Source organism: Chrysemys picta, chromosome 12 (assembly GCF_011386835.1).
Source record: "Chrysemys picta bellii isolate R12L10 chromosome 12, ASM1138683v2, whole genome shotgun sequence".
In the NCBI taxonomy this organism is placed as follows: Eukaryota; Metazoa; Chordata; order Testudines; family Emydidae; genus Chrysemys; species Chrysemys picta.
Genome location: NC_088802.1, coordinates 16,345,392 through 16,365,387, shown reverse-complemented (window position 1 = coordinate 16,365,387; position 19,996 = coordinate 16,345,392). Strand labels below are relative to the sequence as shown.

Genomic DNA, 19,996 nt, shown 5'->3' with positions numbered 1-19,996 from the left:
CGCCCTGGTGTCTGGCTGCGCGTAATCAGCGGCCAGGCGAGTTGCCTCAACCTCCCACCCCGCCATAAAGGTCTCCCCCTTACTCTCACAGATATTGTGGAGCGCACAGCAAGTAGCAATAACAATGGGGATATTCTTTTCGCTGAGGTCTGAGCGAGTCAGTAAGCTGCGCCAGCGCGCTTTTAAACGTCCAAATGCACATTCCACCACCATTCGGCACTTGCTCAGCCTGTAGTTGAACAGGTCCTGACTCCTGTCCAGGCTGCCTGTGTACGGCTTCATGAGCCATGGCATTAAGGGGTAGGCTGGGTCCCCAAGGATCACGATAGGCATTTCAACATCCCCAATGGTCACTTTCTGGTCCGGGAAGAAAGTCCCTTCCTCCAGCTTTCGAAACAGAGCAGAGTTCCTGAAGACGCGAGCATCATGTACCTTTCCCGGCCATCCCACGTTGATGTTGGTGAAACGTCCCTTGTGATCCACCAGGGCTTGCAGCAGCATTGAAAAGTACCCCTTGCGGTTTATGTAGTCGGTGGCTTGGTGCTCCGGTGACAAGATAGGGATATGGGTTCCGTCTATGGCCCCGCCACAGTTTGGGAATCCCATTTCAGCAAAACCATCCACTATTGACTGCACGTTGCCCAGAGTCACTACCCTTGCTATCACCAGGTCTTTCATTGCCCTGGCAAATTGGATCACAGCAGCCCCCACTGTAGATTTGCCCACTCCAAATTGATTCCCGACTGACCGGTAGCTGTCTGGCGTTGCAAGCTTCCACAGGGCTATCGCCACTCGCTTCTCAACTGTGAGGGCTGCTCTCATCTTGGTATCCTGGCGTTTCAGGGCAGGGGACAGCAAGTCACAAAGTTCCATGAAAGTGCCCTTACGCATGCGAAAGTTTCGCAGCCACTGGGAATCGTCCCATACCTGCAGCACGATGCGGTCCCACCAGTCTGTGCTTGTTTCCCGGGCCCAGAATCGGCGTTCCACGGCATCAACCTGCCCCAGTGACACCATGATTTCCACATTGCTGGTGCCTGTGCCTTGTGAGAGGTCTATGTCCATGTCAATTTCCTCATCACTCTCGTCGCCGCGCTGCAATCGCCTCCTCGCCTGGTCCGGGTTTCGCCTTGGCATGTCCTGGCTCTGCATATACTCCAGGACAATGCGCGTGGTGTTCATAGTGCTCATAATTGCCGCGGTGATCTGAGCGGGCTCCATGATCCCAGTGCTAGCTATGGCGCCTGGTCAGAAAAAAGGCGCGAAAGTAGTATCTGATGGACCAGGAGAAGGAGGGAGGGCGGGAGGGAGGGAGGGCCGAGTGACGACATGGCGTACAGGTACAGGAACAGGGAGAAACACAAACAACTGTCACACAGAATGGTCCCCCCAAAGATTAAAATGAAAACCCTGGGCTTAGCAGGCCATTGATTTCACGGAGGAAGGGGAAGCATATGAATACAGAACAAATCTATTTTTTACATCTTAAGGTGGCAGCCGACGGTGCAGCATGAGTGACAGCCATACCAGTACGACGATGACGGTTACCAATCATAAAATACCATCATCTGCCAAAAGGCAAGGGGCTGCTGCTGTGTAGCAATGCAGCCCCACGTCTGCCAGCCCCACGTCCGCCAGCACCCAGCATCGCCCTCGGCCTCTTCTGGGTGCTTAGCAGACAATACTGGGCAATTGGCAGAAAATAGTATATTACGACTGGTAGCCATCATCATCGAAACAGTAGCATGTCTGCCCAGGTGGCCATGATTGACAGCCACACCAATACGATGACGACGGATACCAGTCATAATATACCATCGCCTGGCAAGGGGCTGGTGCAATGCAGCCCTACGGCTGCCAGCCCCATGGCTATCACTCATGCTACACCGTCTACCGCCAAAAGGCAGTTAGCAGCTGCTGCTGTGTAGCAATGCAGTCCCACGTCTGCCAGCACCCAGAGGACATATGGTGACGGTGAGCTCAGCTGAGCTGAGCGGGCTCCATGCTTGCCGTGATATGTTGTCTGCACAGGTAACCCAGGTAAAAAGGCGCGAATCTATTGTCTGCGTTGCTGTGACGAGGGGGGAGGGGCCTGACGACATGTACCCAGAACCGCCCGCGACACTGTTTTGCATCATCCGGGCATTGGAATCTCAACCCAGAATTCAAAGAAAAGGCGCGAACCGCTTCTCGGCTCTCTGAGCTGTGGCGCAAACGTAGTATCTGACGGACTAGGGGAAGGAGGGAGGGGGGCCGAGTGACGACATGGCGTACAGGCACAGGGAATTAAAATCAAGAACGGTGGCTGTGCATCAGGGAGAAACACAAACAACTGTCACACAGAATGTTCCCCCCAAAGATTAAACTGAAAACCCTGGGCTTAGCAGGCCGTTGATTTGACGGAGGGAGGGGGAAGCAAATGAATACAGAGCAAATCTATTTTTTACATCTTAAGACGACGGTGCAGCGTGACTGATAGCCCTCGGCATCTTTCTGGGTGCTTGGCAGCAAATACGGGGCGGCGTATGACGATGGTCTTCAGGCCTATTGCACAATCGGCTGCTCGGGGAAGACTCTGCTAATGTGCGATGACCCGACTTGTAATAGGACGGCTAATAGTCGTAATACACCATTTACTGCCAAAAGGCAAGCCCCACGGCTGCCAGCACCCAGATCGCCGATGAAGGCTACCAGTCTACTGCACCGTCTACCGCCAAAAGGCAGTTAGCAGCTGCTGCTGTGCAGCAATGCAGTCCCACGTCTGCCGACACCCAGAGGACATATGGTGACGGTGAGCTCAGCTGAGCGGGCTCCATGTTGTCTGCACAGGTAACTCAGGTAACCCAGGTAAAGAGGCGCGAATCTATTGTCTGCCGTTGCTGTGACGGGGGAGGGAGGGGCCTGACGACATGTACCCAGAACCGCCCGCGACACTGTTTTGCATCATCCGGGCATTGGGATCTCAACCCAGAATTCAAAGGGGCGGCGGAGACTGCGGGAACTGTGGGATAGCTGTGGGATAGCTACCCATAGTGCAATGCTCTGGAAGTCGACGCTAGCCTTGTACTGTGGACGCGGTCCGCCGACTAGAGCACCTAGAGCATTTTATTGTGTGGACACACACAATCGGCTGTATACAACCGATTTCAATAAAACCGGCTTCTATAAATTCAAACTAATTTCGTAGTGTAGACGTACCCTGAGATGATGGGGCGTCCAGGATATCCAGGTTTATGGATCTTGGGTAGCAAATAGAATACCCCTGGTCGGGGTTCTAGGCATGTGTCTGTACGGATTTGTTCCTGTGCTTTGTCAGGGAGTTTTTTTAGCAGATGGTGTAGTTTCTTTAGGTAATCCTCAGTGGGATCAGAGGATAATGGCCTGTAGAATGTGGTGTTAGAGAGCTGTCTAGCAGCCTCCTGGTCATATTCCAATTTATTCATGATGACGACAGCACCTCCTTTGTCAGCCTTTTTGATTATGATGTCAGGGTTGTTTCTGAGGCTGTAGATGGCGTTGTGTTCAGCATGGCTGAGGTTATGTGGCAAGTGATGTTGCTTTTCCACAATTTCAGCCTTTGCACGTCGACGGAAGCAATCTATGTAGAAATCCAGTCTGTTGTTTCGACCGTCCGGAGGAGTCCATGCTGAATCCTTTTTTTTGTAGTGCTGGTAGGGAGGATTCTGTGGGTTAGTATGCTGTTCAGAGGTATGTTGGAAATATTCTTTGAGTCGGAGACGTCGAAAGTAGGATTCTAGGTCACCGCAGAACTGTATCACATTCATGGGTCTGGAGGGACAAAAGGAGAGGCCCCGAGATAGGACAGACTCTTCTGCTGGGCTAGGGGTCCTTGTAGACCGCAGGATGACTATGAGTCGACAATGTGACGTGGCGGTGAAAAAAGCCAATGCTGCCTTGGGATGCATTAGGCGAGGTATATCTAGTAGGGATAAGGAGGTCCTGATTCCGTTGTACAAGGTGCTGGTGAGACGTCATTTGGAGTACTGCGTGCAGTTCTGGTCTCCCATGTTTAAAAAAGATGAACTCAAACTGGAACGGGTGCAGAGAAGGGCCACTAGGATGATCAAAGGAATGGAAAACCTGTCATATGAAAGGAGACTAGAGGAGCTTGGGTTGTTTAGTCTGACAAAGCGAAGGCTGAGGGGGGATATGATTGCTATCTTTAAATATATTAGAGGGATTAATACAAGGGAGGGAGAAGAATTATTCCAGCTTAGTACTAATGTGGATACGAGAACGAATGGATATAAACTGGCCGTGGGGAAGTTCAGGCTTGAAATTAGACGAAGGTTTCTGACCGTCAGAGGGGTGAAATATTGGAACGGCCTTCCGAGGGAAACGGTGGGGGCGACGGACCTGTCTGGTTTTAAGATTAAGTTAGATAAGTTTATGGAGGGAATGGTTTAATGGTAAAACATAGTAGTCAAGGAAAACCAAGCAATGGTAGGTAAATAGTGTAATGGCTAACAGGGGTCAGGCTAGAGACTCTTGCCTATATGCTCGGGGTCTTACTGATCGCCATATTTGGGGTCGGGAAGGAATTTTCCTCCACGGCAGATTGGCTGAGCCTCTGGAGGTTTTTCGCCTTCCTCCGCAGCATGGGGCAGGGATCACTAGCAGGAGGGTCTCTGCCGACTGAAGTCACTAAAAACAGGATTGGGGACTTCAACAGCAGAGTCCAGGGAAGGGGTAGGGACGGTTTTATGGCCTGCAGCATGCAGGGGGTCAGACCAGATGATCATAATGGTCCCTTCTGACCTTAAAGTCTATGAGTCTATGAGTCTGCTAAGAACAATCGTCATTCACATGTCAGCACACATTGAGTTACACTGAGATCTCCTGTCCCTGTGTTGGGATTTGGGAAGTTTCTAGCTCAGTCTCACCTGCAGGAATTCACTTGCTGGCTTCTGACACTTCCCCTCCAGCTCACTGATCAGCTCACTGAGATGGGAAATCTCCTCTGAGAGTTTACTGACATTTTCATTCTGTATCTTCACAATCTCCTCGTCCAGCTTTTCCAGCTGGGCCAGCAGGAGTCGCTCTTGTTCCTCCAGGAACTGCCGCAGTTGCTGAAATTCAGACACAATCTTCTGTCTCTCGGTTTCTGTCTGTTTCTATAAGAAATAAGGAAAGGGCTGGTCAGGAACATGGATGGAGCCTGATGACCTTTCATACAGTCTTACAAGAGAGAGTTTCTTTACAATCTCTAACACATCTGTGTAGAGACCAGGACATGAGCCATCAGGCCTAGTGCTCAGAGCTGCAGTTGGAAATTGGGAACTACGGCCAAAGTCAGAGCTGGAGTCAGTCAGGATCTCACCAAGGGTTGGGGCTACAATCGAGCTCAGGAGTCATGCCAAAGGTTGATCCAGAATCAGTGTCTGGAATTGCACGGGGGGGGGGGGGGGGGGGTCAGGACTGGAGTGTGAGTCAGGCAGCCAAGCGAAGGGTCAAGCTGGAGTCAGAGAGCAGTACTGCAGGTCAAACCTGAGTCAGGGACAACGCCAGGGCCAAGCCAGAATCAGGGTCCAGTCCAGCAGCAGATCGGGAGTTCACTCAGTTGTTTGGACAACTTCCCGTGACTCCTGCTGGCGTAATTCATGCATCCGAATGTCTGCTCCAATCAGGAGCTTCGTAGGCAGATCCTCTGGTGCGTCGGAGTTCCACTAGCCCCTCCCCTGCTGGCTCTGGAGAGTGGTTGGGTTGTAATGACAGTCTCTGTGGATTGAAGTTCAAAACCCAACATTCTTCACATCCTGACACTTGACTATACATTGCGATCACAAGGGAGAGGATTTTCTTACAGCTTCCCATTTGGCCCCAGTCTCTCTGAAAGGGCTGTCTCCATGTCTACTGGGATATAATCAGTGCAGTTTGGGAGAAATGTTGTGAAAGCCACCAGGGGTAGTAATTCACTCATTAATTAAAATGCATCGTAGATCCTGCAGAAGATGCTGTTGTCCTTCTCCAGGGAGAGAACATTTGTGATATGCACACCTGTACACACACACACACACACACACAGTATCCCATGATCATGGAGAAACACACACAAATCTACCAATAAACATCCCTCCCACCTCCATGTCCCAGCAGGCAAAGAACAATAGGCACCTACCAGATACTCCTGGCTTCTCTTCTCTCCAGTCACTTTAAATCCCAGCAGCTTTTCTCTCTCTTCCTTCAGAGTCTTCAAATGGGCTTGTATTTTTTCCTGACAAACAGAAATGATTTGGTGGGTTTATTTTGAGGGTTGTAGCGGGTGGTTGAGGTGTTTTTCCACCCAAAAGTCAAGATAACAGCCAGTCTTCCTAGATAGACTAGGTCAGGTGGGTAAGGCAACATCTTCTGCTGGCCCAGCTCCTGTTGGTTAGAGAGTTACACACAACTCAGCTCTGGGGAACATACTCTTTCCTAGGCCTAAAGAAGAGCTCAGTGTAAGCTTGAAAGCTTGTCGTTCACCCACAGAAGCCGGCCATGAGCAGATATTACTTCACCTCCCTTGTCTCTCTAATAGCCCGGGACCAACACAGTTACAACAATTCTGTGTACAACAGTGGGTCTTTCTAGAGGTAGGACATCAGAGACACCAAGGAAATGAAACCTTATTTATGGAAACTGGGAGTGTTTTATATTCAGAGTTGAGTTATTACGTCCACTTTCCCCATCAATTTAAACCGGCAGGAAACTGGTGTCACATGGTGGTGAATTTATAAAGCTGTTTTTGAGCAGATTTCAGAAACAGTCATATCAATCCCAGAAGCCTCCAGGGCAGCCATATAGGCTGGGATGCTCAAAGGAATCCAACTCCATTGACTTTCAGCCCTGTACCCCTGGGGATTAGACTGGTTGGACACTAATTCAAGGCCTAGGGCAAACCCCATTAGATGTGTTGATCTGTGTTAGGAACAGCTGGGGTAAGCCCTAGTGCTGTCCTAGCCCCTTTCTGTGGCAATGGCCTCTGGGTAGCTACCCTAAAGTCCCTAGCAAAGACCCCAGAAGCAGTGGATTCTGGCAGATTTCAAAAGGCTGCCTTGTGGGACTAATGGAACCGCGTTGGCTGGTCCTTGCCCATGAACACCCTAGAACAGGTCAGACTGACACAGGTCCACACTGCCATGGGGTTAGTTTTGCTGAAGATAAGTCTAATCCCAGTGGCATGTGGCATGGAGCTGCGCTGTCTGGAGCCCTTGTGGGTGTGGACTCAAGGTGCTCGGGGTCCCACACAGTGTTCAGCCCAGTGATCTCCTCTAGTGCAGGCCAGCAGCATCTGAGTTTAACCCCTCATGAAGCAACACAGGAATTCACAATCCCAGTGGGAAACCTCATCTCCCTGCTGGGCCTAGGACCTGTATCAAGGAGTCTTTTCCTCCTATTGTCTGCACTTCATCTCTGCTCAGTGCTGCTGAAAGGGGCAGAGTAGCCTAGTGGTTGGGGCACTGAACTGGGCCTTGGAAAACCAGGTTTTTATATCCAGCTCTGCCACTGATCTGCTGAGTCACCTTGGACAAGTCACTGCCCCTCAGTTTCCCCTCCCACCCTTTGTCTGTCATGTCCAATTAGACTGTAAATGGCTCGGGGCAGGGATTGGCCCTCACTGGATTTTGTGCAAGGCCCCCCCACAATCGAGGTCAGATTTCATCTGGGGTCTGTAGGGGATGCAAACAACAATAAACACTGGGATACAACCAGTAATACCAGCCACAGCTTGTAACTCCCCTATCAGCTTTCATGCAATGAAGGCTACACACAGCTGAATGACACAGTTACACCATTAAGCCGTAATTAACATCCAGAGTTATTACCCATTAGACTGGACAGCAACTCGGTACCTTGTACTCCTGGGCAGCTTCCTGTATGGGAACCACCGTGTGAGCCCGGTGAGCCCGGGACTCTCTGCAGATCACACAGATGGGGGTTTGATCCTCTTCACAGAACAGTTTCAGAGCCTCCTGGTGATCCCCACACACCCCTTCCCCTCCTGCTCCCTTTGCTGCCTGTAAACTCAGCCGTTTGGCGATTTCTACCATGTTTGCCAGCTGCCTGTTGGGCCTGAGGTTTCTCTGGTGCACAGTTTCTCTGCACTGAGGGCAGGAGGCGGCTGTATCGGATCCCTCCCAGCACTGGCTGATGCAGGCTCGGCAGAAATTGTGCCCACACTCCAGAGTGACAGGTTCTGTGAAATACTCCAGACAGACGGGACATGTAGCTTCCTCCTGGAGACTTTCCACGGGGTTCTCTGCAGCCATGGCTCCCTCTGGGCAGTGTAACAGGGTTAGTTTCAATTTCCTGAGTTCACACTATGCCCCGCCTGCAGCAATAAGGGGGTGTTTCCTTTCCTGAAAATGACTCATGCTGTTTGCTGAGCAGGAAAAACCCAACCAATTTTAGCCCTGGAGGCTTTGGTAAAAAAATGTACCACTAGGGCTCTGGTCCTGCAATCAGCCCCTGTGCTGGTGGTGGAGGGTCACTGAGGCAGCCCCCTGTGAGGATAAGCCTGGAGGAGCAGGAGCTGTGTGTCTAAGGAGTGATAGTCAGGCTTGGCAGAATTTTTTTTATAATCTAATTTTGACAGATAATGTTTATTTTAAGCAATTTTTATATTTATTGATTTAAACTTTCACAGTTGCACAACAATCTGGGTTTTAAGCATTTCATTCCAATTTAAATTTTCACAGTTGTGGGAAATGATGGGGGGGGAATCAGACAATATTTTGGTCAGACCAGAACTGCACCGCTACCTTGATATAACGCCACCGGATATAAAACAAATTTGGATATAATGCGGTTAAAATTGTCTGTAAGCAGGTAAATCTCCCTCCCCCAGCGGCACCCCAACAGTAACCCAGTGCCTCCCCCACCACCACAGGGACCGAGGCTGAAAGTCCAGCTGATGGCAGCTCAGGGGCCTGTGGGATGTGCTGGGATCTCAGCCTGGGCCCTAGTGGGGCAGGTGACCCTGTAACACAACCACACCCGGCAAGGCCTGCACCCATTTCCTCCTTGTTTGTCAGTCCCAGCAGAGAGACCAGGGACTGCAGGTGAGGGCTGGGGCCCAATGGCCGAGGGCAGCGGGTGTGTGGGGAGCTCGCACCAGGGGCTGCAGGGTACATGGTGTGGGATACACAGAGACCTCTCAGGCCACTTGCCCATTGCAACTGCAGGAGGGGATGTGGGGACAGACTGAGGCGGCCTGGGGCAGTCTGGGAAGCCGCCATTGGGGACAAAGAGAGGGAATTCAGCTGTGGTGGGGGAGCCGTGCTGTGCAGAGACGCTGCTGCGGATGCAGTTAGTTATCCAGGTCAGTGTTGCAGCAGTTTCAATGTGGTTAATAGACGTTGCAGCTCAGCTGAGGGAAGTGCTGCTCTTCGCGCAGCTTTCAGAGTAGCAGCCGTGTTAGTCTGTATCCGCAAAAAGAACAGGAGAACTTGTGGCACCTTAGAGACTAACAAATTTATTTGAGCATAAGCTTTCATAGGCTACAACCCACTTCTTCGGATGCAGTGAATGGAACATATAGTAAGGAGATATATACACATACAGAGAACATGAAAAGGTGGGACTTGCCCTACCAACTCTAAGAGGCTAATTAATTAAGATGAGCAATTATCAGCAGGAGAGAAAAAACTTGTAGTGATAATCAAGAGCCCATATCAGACAGTTTGACAAGAAGGTGTGAGGATACTTAACATGGGGAAATAGATTCAATGTGTGTAATGGCGCAGCCATTTCCAGTCTCTATTCAAGCCTAAGTTGATTGTATCTAGTTTGCAAATCAATTCAATTTCAGTAGTTTCTCGTTGGAGTCTGTTTTTGAAGCTTTTCTGTTGCAAAATTGCCATTACAAACATTGAATCTATTTCCCCATGTAAGTATTCTCACACTTCTTATCAAACTGTCTGTACTGGGCTAGCTTGATTATCACTTCAAAAGTTTTTTCTCTTACTTAATTGGCCTCTCAGAGGTGGTAAGACAACTCCCACCTTTTCATGCTCTCTGTATGTGTATATATATCTCCTCAATATATGTTCCATTCTATGCCTCCGATGAAGAGGGCTGTAGCCCATGAAAGCTTATGCTCAAATAAATTTGTTAGTCTCTATGGTGCCACAAGTACTCCTGTTCTTTTTGCGGATACAGACTAACACGGCTGCTACTCTGAAACTTAGACTCCAAGTGAGTTTAGGTTTTTGCTACTAGTAGCAGATTCGGATGGGAAGCAGTTCCTGACAGGATGACCAGCTTCACCTGCCTGGAGCTCAGCCCCTTCTCAACCTGTGCTCCAGTGCTGGAGTTCCCCCTTCTCTCTCGCTCAGACTCCCTGTCATGAATCCTGCCTTGCCCTGTATGAAATATGGAGCAATAATACACGAGAGCGACAACAAGGGCCTGATCCTGCAAACCCTCCCATTTCACACATCACGTTGGTCTCAGGGGGTGCTGCTGTGACCATAGGCACCAACTCCATGGGTGCTCTGGGGCTGGAGCACCCACAGAAAAAAGTTGGTGGGTGCTGAGCACCCATCGGCAGCTCCTCTACCCTCTCACCTCCCCTGCTCCAGCTTACCTCCACCTCCTCTGTGAGCGTGCCGTGGCGTCCTGCTTCTCCTCCCTCACAATGCTTGCACCGCGAACCAGCTGATTCATGGGGCAGGAGGGGGAATGCAGCGCGCTGGGGAAAGAGGTGGGGCCGGGGCAGGGACTTGGGGAAGGGATCCAATAGGGGCAGGGAGGGGGTAGAGTTAGGGCAAGGACTTTGGGGATGGGGTTGGAATGGGGGCGGAGCCGGGGTGGGGAAAGGGTGGAGTCAGAGCGGGGCCAGGGGGCGTGGGCACCTACCGGCACCAGAGAAAGTTGGCGCCTATGGCTGTGACTAAGGACTGCTGGGGAAGTGGCTGGGGAGTTGGGGAGTTGCAGGGGGTGTCGGTGGCTGGGAGCATCTGTGCTGAGCAGCAGGGACACGGCACCTGATCTGGGCGATGTTCCCCCACCTGCTCCTGTTCCCTGTTTTGGAAGGAGCGGGGCTGGGGGGAGGAGAACTCATGTGATTCACAAGGATCCAGCCCTTTGGCTCAATGCCCGGGGACTCTTCCTCTCTGGCTTCCTGCTGATTACAGCAGTGACGGGACCCTGCTGCCTCCCCCCAGGAGCTGCCTTCAGCACCAGCCTTGAGCCCCCCAGAGACGTTACTGAAATTCAGATTTGGCCATTAAAACTCCCTCTGAGGTCGGGGGTGGGGGGACTTTCTCGGGTGGCTGGAACCAGCCCCAGGCTCTGCTGATACCAGCTCCTGAGCCTGCAGCTGAGGGGAGCAGGGGCGGCGAGTTGTATGGGCCCGTGGTGCCCGGGCTCATGAATATTCCGGGCCCGTGGGCCTGGCTCCACCAATGTCTCCTCCGGCTCCACCTGCCATCTCTGCATGCCTCCCAGCCCCTCCTGCTGCCCCAGGGTGACTTTAAAGGGCCTGGGGGCCCCCAGCTGCCGCTGCCACCACCACCGGCAGCACAGTGGGACTGCCCATGTTACAGAGCTCTCCTGGAGATAAAAAATAACCACCCGGAATGGTTATCACTGGGAGTGCGGCTCCTGGTGATAAAGCGCTGCCTATACTGGCGCTTTTCAGCGCTAAAACTTTTGTCGCTCAGGGGTGTGTTTTTTCACTCCCCTGAACGACTAAAGTTTTAGAGTTGAAAGTGGCAGGGTAGACACAGCCTAACGTGGCTTCCTGCCTGCCTGCTCTGTGCTTCTCTGGGAAGCGGCCGGCACATCCCTGCGGCCTTGGGGGGGCGCCACGTTGCCCCCACCCTGAGCACCGAGCCGCTGCCAGAGGGGTGTGCGGGTCGCTTTCAGGAGCTGGCGCTGCCCGATTTAAGCGCCGACCCACTGACTCCTCCTGCACCCTAACCCCCTGCCCCATCCCAGAGCCTGCACCTAAAATCCCTCCCAGAGCCCGAACCCCCTCCCGCACCCAAAGTCCCTCCCAGAGCCCGAACCCCCTCCCGCACCCAAAGTCCCTCCCAGAGCCTTAGGCAGGAGGAGGGGGCGGGGTCTTGGACCCATTCTGGGCACCACCAAAAATTATCCAAACCTGCAGGGAGAGACCCAGAGGAAAGGGCCGGGGCCAGGCAGGAAAGTGACTCTGCACCAAGGGCCCCTGCTTGTCCCAGCTCTGCGCCTGGGGAGGGGGGGGCAGTGGTCTGCGAGTCCCAGAGCTGCTGCCCTCCCTGACCCCCCCCCGGCTCTGCTCTCCTGAGCGCCTGCAGGTGCGGAGCCAGCTACAGCCGGGCAGTTCCCGAGTCACATTCAGTCCGTTCTGATCTCTCCTCCCCTCCCCATTGATCAGCTGTTGCTTCCCACCCATCCCCACTCAGTCACTCCGGATTTCAGATCCCCTCCCCCTACAGCATCCCCCCCCTTCCTCATTCTGCCTCCACCCAGGGCAGGGCAGTGGGGGTCGGGGGGGTGGGTGAGAACTGGCTGGTGCTTTTTGCTGCTGCTGCTTTTTTTCCTCATGTGACGATGCGGTTCTGGCGGAACCCAACTGAGAGTGCCAACTCAGGACAAATTGCTCAAATAGGGCAGTTACAGCCCAAGGCTGGGGTTTTTCCACCTCTAAGGCAAACCAAACCAGCCAGACTAAGACTTCGATCTCACCCCACTGGCTAACCGCAAGTCTCACAAGCAATCTCCTTAGACACTCCAGTTACCCAGTATTACCACCAGTGCCACACGTTATGGGGACAAATGGTTATAAATACCAATACCCCAGTAAAAGAAAACGGTTCTCCCGATCCCAAAGGACCAAGCCCCAGACCCAGGTCAATGTACAAGTCAGACCTTACCCACAAATCACGCTACTGCCAATCCTTTAGAATCTAAAATCTAAAGGTTTATTCATAAAAGGAAAAAGATAGAGATGAGAGTTAGAATTGGTTAAATGGAATCAATTACATACAGTAATGGCAAAGTTCTTGGTTCAGGCTTGCAGCAGCGATAGAATAAACTGCAGGTTCAAATCAAGTCTCTGGAATACATCCCCCGCTGGGATGGGTCCTCAGTCCTTTGTTCAGAGCTTCAGTTTGTAGCAAAGTCCCTCCAGAGGTAAGAAGCAGGATTGAAGACAAGATGGAGATGAGGCATCAGCCTTATATAGTCTTTTCCAGGTGTAAGAATACCTCTTTGTTCTTACTGTGGAAAGTTACAGCAACATGGAGTCTGGAGTCACATGGGCCAGTCCCTGCATACTTTGCTGAGTTACAAGGCGTATCTGCCTTCTCTCAATAGGTCCATTGTATAGCTGATGGTCCTTAATGGGCCATCAAGCAGGCTAGGCAGAGCTAATCTCAGCTTGTCTGGGATGTCACCCAGAAGCATAGCATAAGTTTGCCATACAGACAGTATAGAGCCAATATTCATAACTTCGACTACAAAACTGATACATACATATAGACAGCATAATCATAACCAGTAAACCATAACCTTGTCCTAGACACCCCATTTGACCCCCTTTATACAAGATTTGGGTGCCACTACAGGACCTTGGTTGCAACAATGATCTATATGGTCCCAGTTTATGTCAATAACGTCACACCTCAGCCGGACAGAGCTGTGGCGGGCGGTGCTGGGCAGAACCCAGCGATCCCTGGGGAGCAGGAACAGCAGCTGGGGGGCATTGACACCCCTACACTGGCTCACCTGGGGAACTGCCCCTACCAGGTACACCTCTGCCAGCTCCGGGCCCTGGAGGGGGGGGGACTGGTACTTTAAGAGGAATTTGCTCCGCCCCAACCAGCCAGGGACACGGACCAGACCGTTACGTTCACTTCCTCTTACTTCTGTACTTTCAGTTTTGAAGCATGTGGAAGGCCCAGGCGTGGGGCTCGGCCCTGTCAATTCAGCTACAAATGTAACAAAAATAACGATGACAGGTTGAGTCTCAAACCCTCCAGCTTCGTGACCCCATGTGCGGAACTGGTGCTGCAGCCTCGGTAAGTGACATGGGGACCAGGGCCGGATTTAGGGGCACCTAACCGAGGCGATTACCTGAGGTGCCAGGCTGGGGGGGCGCGGGGCTCGTGGGGCTGTTTTTGTTAGCAATAAAAGGAAAAATCTAGGGTTACCATATTTCAACAAGCAAAAAAGAGGACGGGAGGAGCCCCACCCTAGCCCCGCCCCTGCCCCTCCCACTTCCCGCCCCCCAGAACCCCCAACCCTCCCCCCGTTCCTTGTCCCCTGACTGCCCCCTCCTGGGACCCCTGCCCCTAACTGCCCCCCAGGACTCCACTCCCTATCTAAGCCTCCTTGCCTCTTGTCCCCTGACTGCCCCAACCCTTATCCACACCCCCACCCCCAGACAGACCCCTGGGACTCCCACGCCCCATCCAACCACTCCCCACCCCCAGAACTCCCAACCCATCTAAACTAGGGTTACCATATTTCAACAATCAAAAAAGAGGACGGGAGGAGCCCCGCCCCTGTCCTGCCCTAGCCCCGCCCCTGCCCCTTCCACTCCCTCCCACTTCCTGCCCCCTCAGAACCCTCAACCCTCCCCCCCACGCCTTGTCCCCTGACTGCCCCCTCCTGGGACCTCTGCCCCTAACTGCCCCACAGGACTCCACCCCCTACCTAAGCCTCCCTGCTCCTTGTCCCCTGACTGCCCCCTCCTGAGACCTTCCCCCACATCCTAACTGGCCCCCTAGGACCCTACCCCCCTACCTGTCCCCTGACTGCCCCAACCCTTATCCACACCCCCACCCCCTGACAGCCCCCCCCCCAGAACTCCTGACCCATCTAAACCCCTCTGCTCCCTGTCCCCTGACTGCTCCGATCCCTCTCCCCACCCCTGCCACCTGACAGCCCCCCCCAGAACTCCCAAACACCCCCCCGCTCCTTGTCCCCTGACTGCCCCCTCCTGAGACCCCCCCCACCTGTACTCTGCCCAAAACCTTACACCCCCCACCCCCAGACAGCACCCCCCGAACTCCTGACCCATCCAACCCTCCCCCCTGCTCCCTGTCTCTTGACTACCCCCCCCAAACCTCCCTGCCGCTTCTCTGACCCCCTGGCCCCCTTACTGTGCTGCAGAGCGGCGCGCTCGACAGCAGGGGAGGGGAGCAGGGTCGGAGCTCCAGACTGCCGGAGGCCGTGATCTGCCAATGCAGGGAGGGAGGGGGAGAGAGAGGAGGGGAGTGGTGTCAAATTGCAGGAGAGAGGAGGGGGTAGTGGAGGAGGGGCTCAGGCTGCCAGAGCCCCATGCGAGTGGCACGATCCGGCTGGCTGCCCTGTAAGCCGTGCGTGCTCTGCATGGGGGGAAATCCGGACATTGACAAATTCCCCCCGGACGCTATTTTTAACTGAAAAAAGCCGGACATGTCCGGGGGAATCCGGACGAATGGTAACCCTAATTGAGGAGGAGGACGTGCCTCCATTCTGTCTGTGTCCCGGCGGGACTGTGGGGTGTGCAGGGGAACACTGTCCGGTGCAGGGGATGCTGGGTGATTTTTCTCAGCAAGCCTCTAACAAGCTCTACAGAGCATAACAAATAAGGATACTCAGAGGCTGCTCACTCAGTCTGTTTGTGCTCCCAGCCCCTCTCCTCTGGTCCTTCTCTGCTTTTCCACTCCTCCTCCTTGACGATCTCCCATTCATTTCCCACTCTCTCTTTCCTTCTTGTTTCTCCTCCTCCCACTCCTGGCACCTCCTCAGTCTTCATTCCTGGGAGTGAGAATAGCTGATACCCGCAGCAGACACCTCCCGCTGCCAGCACAAGCCCGCACAGAGCGGAGCAAGGGAAGAGAACAGAAATGCAGAGAGTCTGGCTGCCATGGCCTCAGCAACCCCAGCACAGACAATGCAAGACAAAGCCAGTGCCTGCCTGTCTCCTCACCCCACTCTGCCCTCCTGGCACATGCCCCTCCCCTTGCACAGCCTCTGTCCCCTGACGCCTGCCTATCCCCTCGCCCTCTCCCCCCATGCTCCTGGCACCTGCCCCTCCCCACCCCCCCTTTGACCTCTTGGTGCCCACCCCTCACCTCACCCCCTCTTCCCCAAAGCAACCCAGAAATTGCCCTTCACCTTACCATCCCCAGCCTTCTTACCACCCCTCCCTCTCCTCCCCTTCCCTCTGCCTCTGGGTTCCCACCCCTCATCTCCTCCCCTCTGCCCCTAGCACCTGCTCCACCCCTCACCCCCCTCTGCACTTCTGTACACGTATCCCTTTGCTCACCCTGCCTCTGGCCCACGACACCTGCCCCTCCCCCAGCAACCTCTGTTCTTGTAGCATCCACCAGTCCTTTCACCCCCTTCTGCCTTCCTGGCATCTGCCCTTCCACTCACCCCACCTCTGGCCTACAAAACCCACCCCTCTCCTCATACCCTCTGCCCTCCTGGCATCCTTCCCCTCTCCCCAGCAGCCCCCACCAACACTTGTCAGCCAATTCCTTGTTGAGGGAAATCAGTGTTCAATACATCTCCAACTCCCTCTTCAGCTCCAGCACCGTGTGATGTCCAATATCAACCTAGAGGTGCTGGTCGACTCGGGTGCCTCAGGCAATTTCATGGATCTGGAGTTTGTCTAAACTGCACAAGATCCCCTCCCAGTGCAACGACTCCCTGAGTTAGTCGAGTCCACAGATGGATCACTCCTTTTGTCAGGATTGGTCCCCTACCAGATGGCTCCCTTAGAAGTAACTACTCTTCAAGGCCACCAAGAAGTCCTCCAGTTTCTTCTTCAATGCTTAGCCAAACAGTTGGTCCTCATGATCGTTCCCCATTTGGTCCATTCCTGTGCAGCTGGAAGGGCTTGATGGCCTGAGAATCCAACATGGGAACAGACTTGATGAACCAATGTAATGGGGGGCTGCCTTTGGGCTGCCTCCACCCCTCAGTTGATGGAATTTTATCCAGGATATTTCAAGCCACCCAGATAACGGAGTTTCCCGGAAGGTCTTGTGGCATTCTTGCGACATGTCTGAAAAGTGTAAGGTGCCATCTGCAGACAATGGCCCCAGTAGTCTGTAGACCAGAGCAACCGTAAAAATCTTCATTATACATGAAGTCATTCTACTTTATGCCCAGTATACGATGTTGGCATTTGGTGTGGAAAGCCTCCAGCTTTCCCCAGTCTGAGCGGCGTAGTGTCCATGTTTCACAGCCGTACAACAATATGGGGAGGATGCAGCTTAAATACATCCTGAACTTGGTTGTCATGCTGAGATGATGTTGGTTCCATCTTTGTTGTAAACGACTCATGGCAGATGCTGATTCAAATCTGATGGAGCACCTCCATGTGTGAGTTGGAGGGTGTCGGGATATACCCCCCCCCAAATCTGAACTCTAAAAGACCCCCTAAGCTTATCTTCTACCACCTTAGGTTAAAACTCTTGAAATGCACAATATTCTGCCTTGGACAGATTTTGCTACCACCACCAAGTGACTTACACAAATATTCAGGGAAGGGTCACTTGGAATCCGTATCCCCTCAAAATATCCCCCCAAACCTCTATACCCCCTTTCCTGGGGAGGCTCAAGAATAAAATACCAACCAGCTGCCTTAGCAACGTGAGCACAGACCAACCCCTTTTCGAAGGACTTTGGAATCAAAGGATTCTTTAAAAAAAGGTAAATTTTATTAAAAAAGAAACATCTGAAAACTCAGGCTTTAGGGATTAAACACCAAAAATAACTTTCTTGGGGTTCAGCTTAAAGGTTACAAGCAAAACAAAAGCACCTGGGGTTAGCACAGAGGAATCCACAAACCAAAACGGTTCCTAATTGCATCTGTCTTAACTTTTCCTGTGCTACTTACATATCTGGGGTTCCAAATGAGGAGTTTCTAGGTATGATGCTGATGATTTCCCATACCTGGCTTAAAGCTTACAGCTTGTTGCTGACTTCCCCTCTCTCCAGCCCGAGAGACAAACAATCCCTCCCACCCACCCACACACACCCAGCAGTTTTTCCAATTTGAACGGGTACAAACTCCCTATTGGTTCCCCTGGTCAGGTGCCAACTCAGGTTAAGCTTCTCTTAATCCTTTACAGATAAGGCAATTAGGGTACAGCTGTTAAGGAGGATTCTATAGCTACTGACTGGCTGGGTGTCCATAAAAGGGAGCTACCCCCCCTCATTTATCACAGAGGGTCAATAGCACATTTTAGCAGCTCTGGGGGGATGCCATCAGCACCGGCCAGATGTCCGTTTTCAGGTTGCAGATGGCGTGCTTCACTTCATCCAATGTTGGTGCATCAGTACAAATGTCTGGGTCCAGAACTGCAGTGGCTGCCAGATCGTCCAGCTCTGAGCAAGCAGCAGCTGTAGCTTGGTTCACGGCACTATGATAATGTTCCCCCCCGTCATCATCTGATTTACATGGATGGCCTTGGCTGTCGTTCAGGATGCTGTTTGTAGTGACGACCTCTTGATCGCTGAGGTTGCGGATCACATGGAATGCTGTCTTTGAGTCACCCCTGGCTAAGCCAAATTCAACATCATCTGCCTCTTGGTTATAATATGCCTTGCAATCGTGGACTGTTAGGGTGTTACATTTTCGCTTCAGCTGATTATCTTATCAGCACGCTGGTGGCTGCAGCTTTCAATTTAATTATTTGGAAGGCCTCCTCCGATAGCCATAGTCAGCGTGCTGGGTTCCTATAGCCAATCATCTGCTCAGTGGGTTGGTTGAGAGTAGAAGTGAAAAGGACCAGGCAACCTCCATGTCCTCAGGCAGGTTGGCTAGAGCCAATAATCTATTGCTGATGACGATACAAAACCTTTTGGCTAAACCTGGCACATGAAGTGCGTCAATGTCAAACTACTTCATAGTTGAAGAAGCCTTACCTGCTCATTGGAGTGTCAACACCATACGGGCAACCACTAAGTGGTGATCTGTGTTCGCCGTACATTCCGCACCAAGATATACTCTACAGGAGGCGAAGAGTTGACTGTCATGTGTGATGATGTGGTCCAACTCCTTCTGAGTAATGCCATCATGAGAGATCCATGACATCTGGTGTATGTGTTGCTGCTTGAACCATGACCCAAGAATGGAAAGATTCTGGGAGGTGCAGAATGTGAACAAGCAGCAAAAGTATTAATTGAATATGCCTGAACCATATTGAACAATGACCTGTTCAAACCCAGTTTGCAGGGAGCCAGTAACTGCATTTAGGTCGCCCAGGATCACGAGATTATCATGTGGAGGAACTGTGCATACTAGAGATTCCAATTGATGATTGAGTTAAAGATAATTTCCACCAACAGATTCCTCTGTCGGTGCATAGACTACTATGACAATGAGGTAACTGTGCTGATGTTTAAGTTATGCAATAAGTAAACAAGAAGACACTGTTACCAGCTTTGCCCGTTACTTTGGGGTATGCTCATTTATTAGGGTTACTCTTCTGGGGGGGAGGTGTTCTGTACTTCTATCAATGTACTGCTTATGTCACTTGTGTTCTCATACAGAGCTCTACTTCTCCCTTCTACAAGTTACCTCCCAATAGAGCTATCCTGCAGGACCTAGGTTCCCCAGGGCTCAGTTCTTCCAGCCCCAGAATCAGATGAATAGACACACACACAGTTACAGAGTGCGTCTGAGAGGATCGGGTTAATCAGCACTCCCAAGATGACCCCTTATATGTCCCTGGACTCAGTAGGCTGGGTCAAGCAGCACTTCCAAGCTGCCACCCTCAAATGTCCCAGGTTCAGCATGTCACTATCCCCACTTTCACGTTACAATTGTTCTGGTAGTAACCCACTTGATGAGCAGACCCCACAGGGTTTTAGGGCTCTGCAGGAATCTCTTAGCTTAGGTACGAGGAGCGTTGCTGCAGAGCGAATAAAGAAACCAAAAAACACCCATGAGGGCGAGAGAGAGAGAGAGAGAGAAGCAACCAGCTTAATCATGAAAGTTATTTATTGTCAGGTAATAACCATAGGGGAGCCAAACAAATAAAACAGTTATATTAAATTTAAC

General features: G+C 52.2%; 1 protein-coding gene across 2 annotated transcripts in view; it reads right to left on the bottom strand.

Annotated features, from left to right (window-relative positions):
* LOC135975008 (zinc finger protein RFP-like) overlaps positions 1-9,418 on the bottom strand; it is a 64,161-nt gene extending 54,743 nt beyond the window's left edge. Inside the window, exons 1-3 of one of the 2 annotated variants that reach the window (XM_065565010.1) lie at positions 7,854-9,418; positions 6,140-6,235; positions 4,905-5,135 (exon numbers count right to left, since the gene is read on the bottom strand). In XM_065565010.1, coding sequence (XP_065421082.1) covers positions 4,905-5,135; positions 6,140-6,235; positions 7,854-8,270 — 744 coding nt within the window. In that variant the 5' untranslated portion in view covers positions 8,271-9,418. The remainder of the gene's footprint in view (positions 1-4,904; positions 5,136-6,139; positions 6,236-7,853) is intronic. The other variant, XM_065565009.1, reaches the window with a different exon arrangement.
* Positions 9,419-19,996: the final 10,578 nt, after the last annotated feature.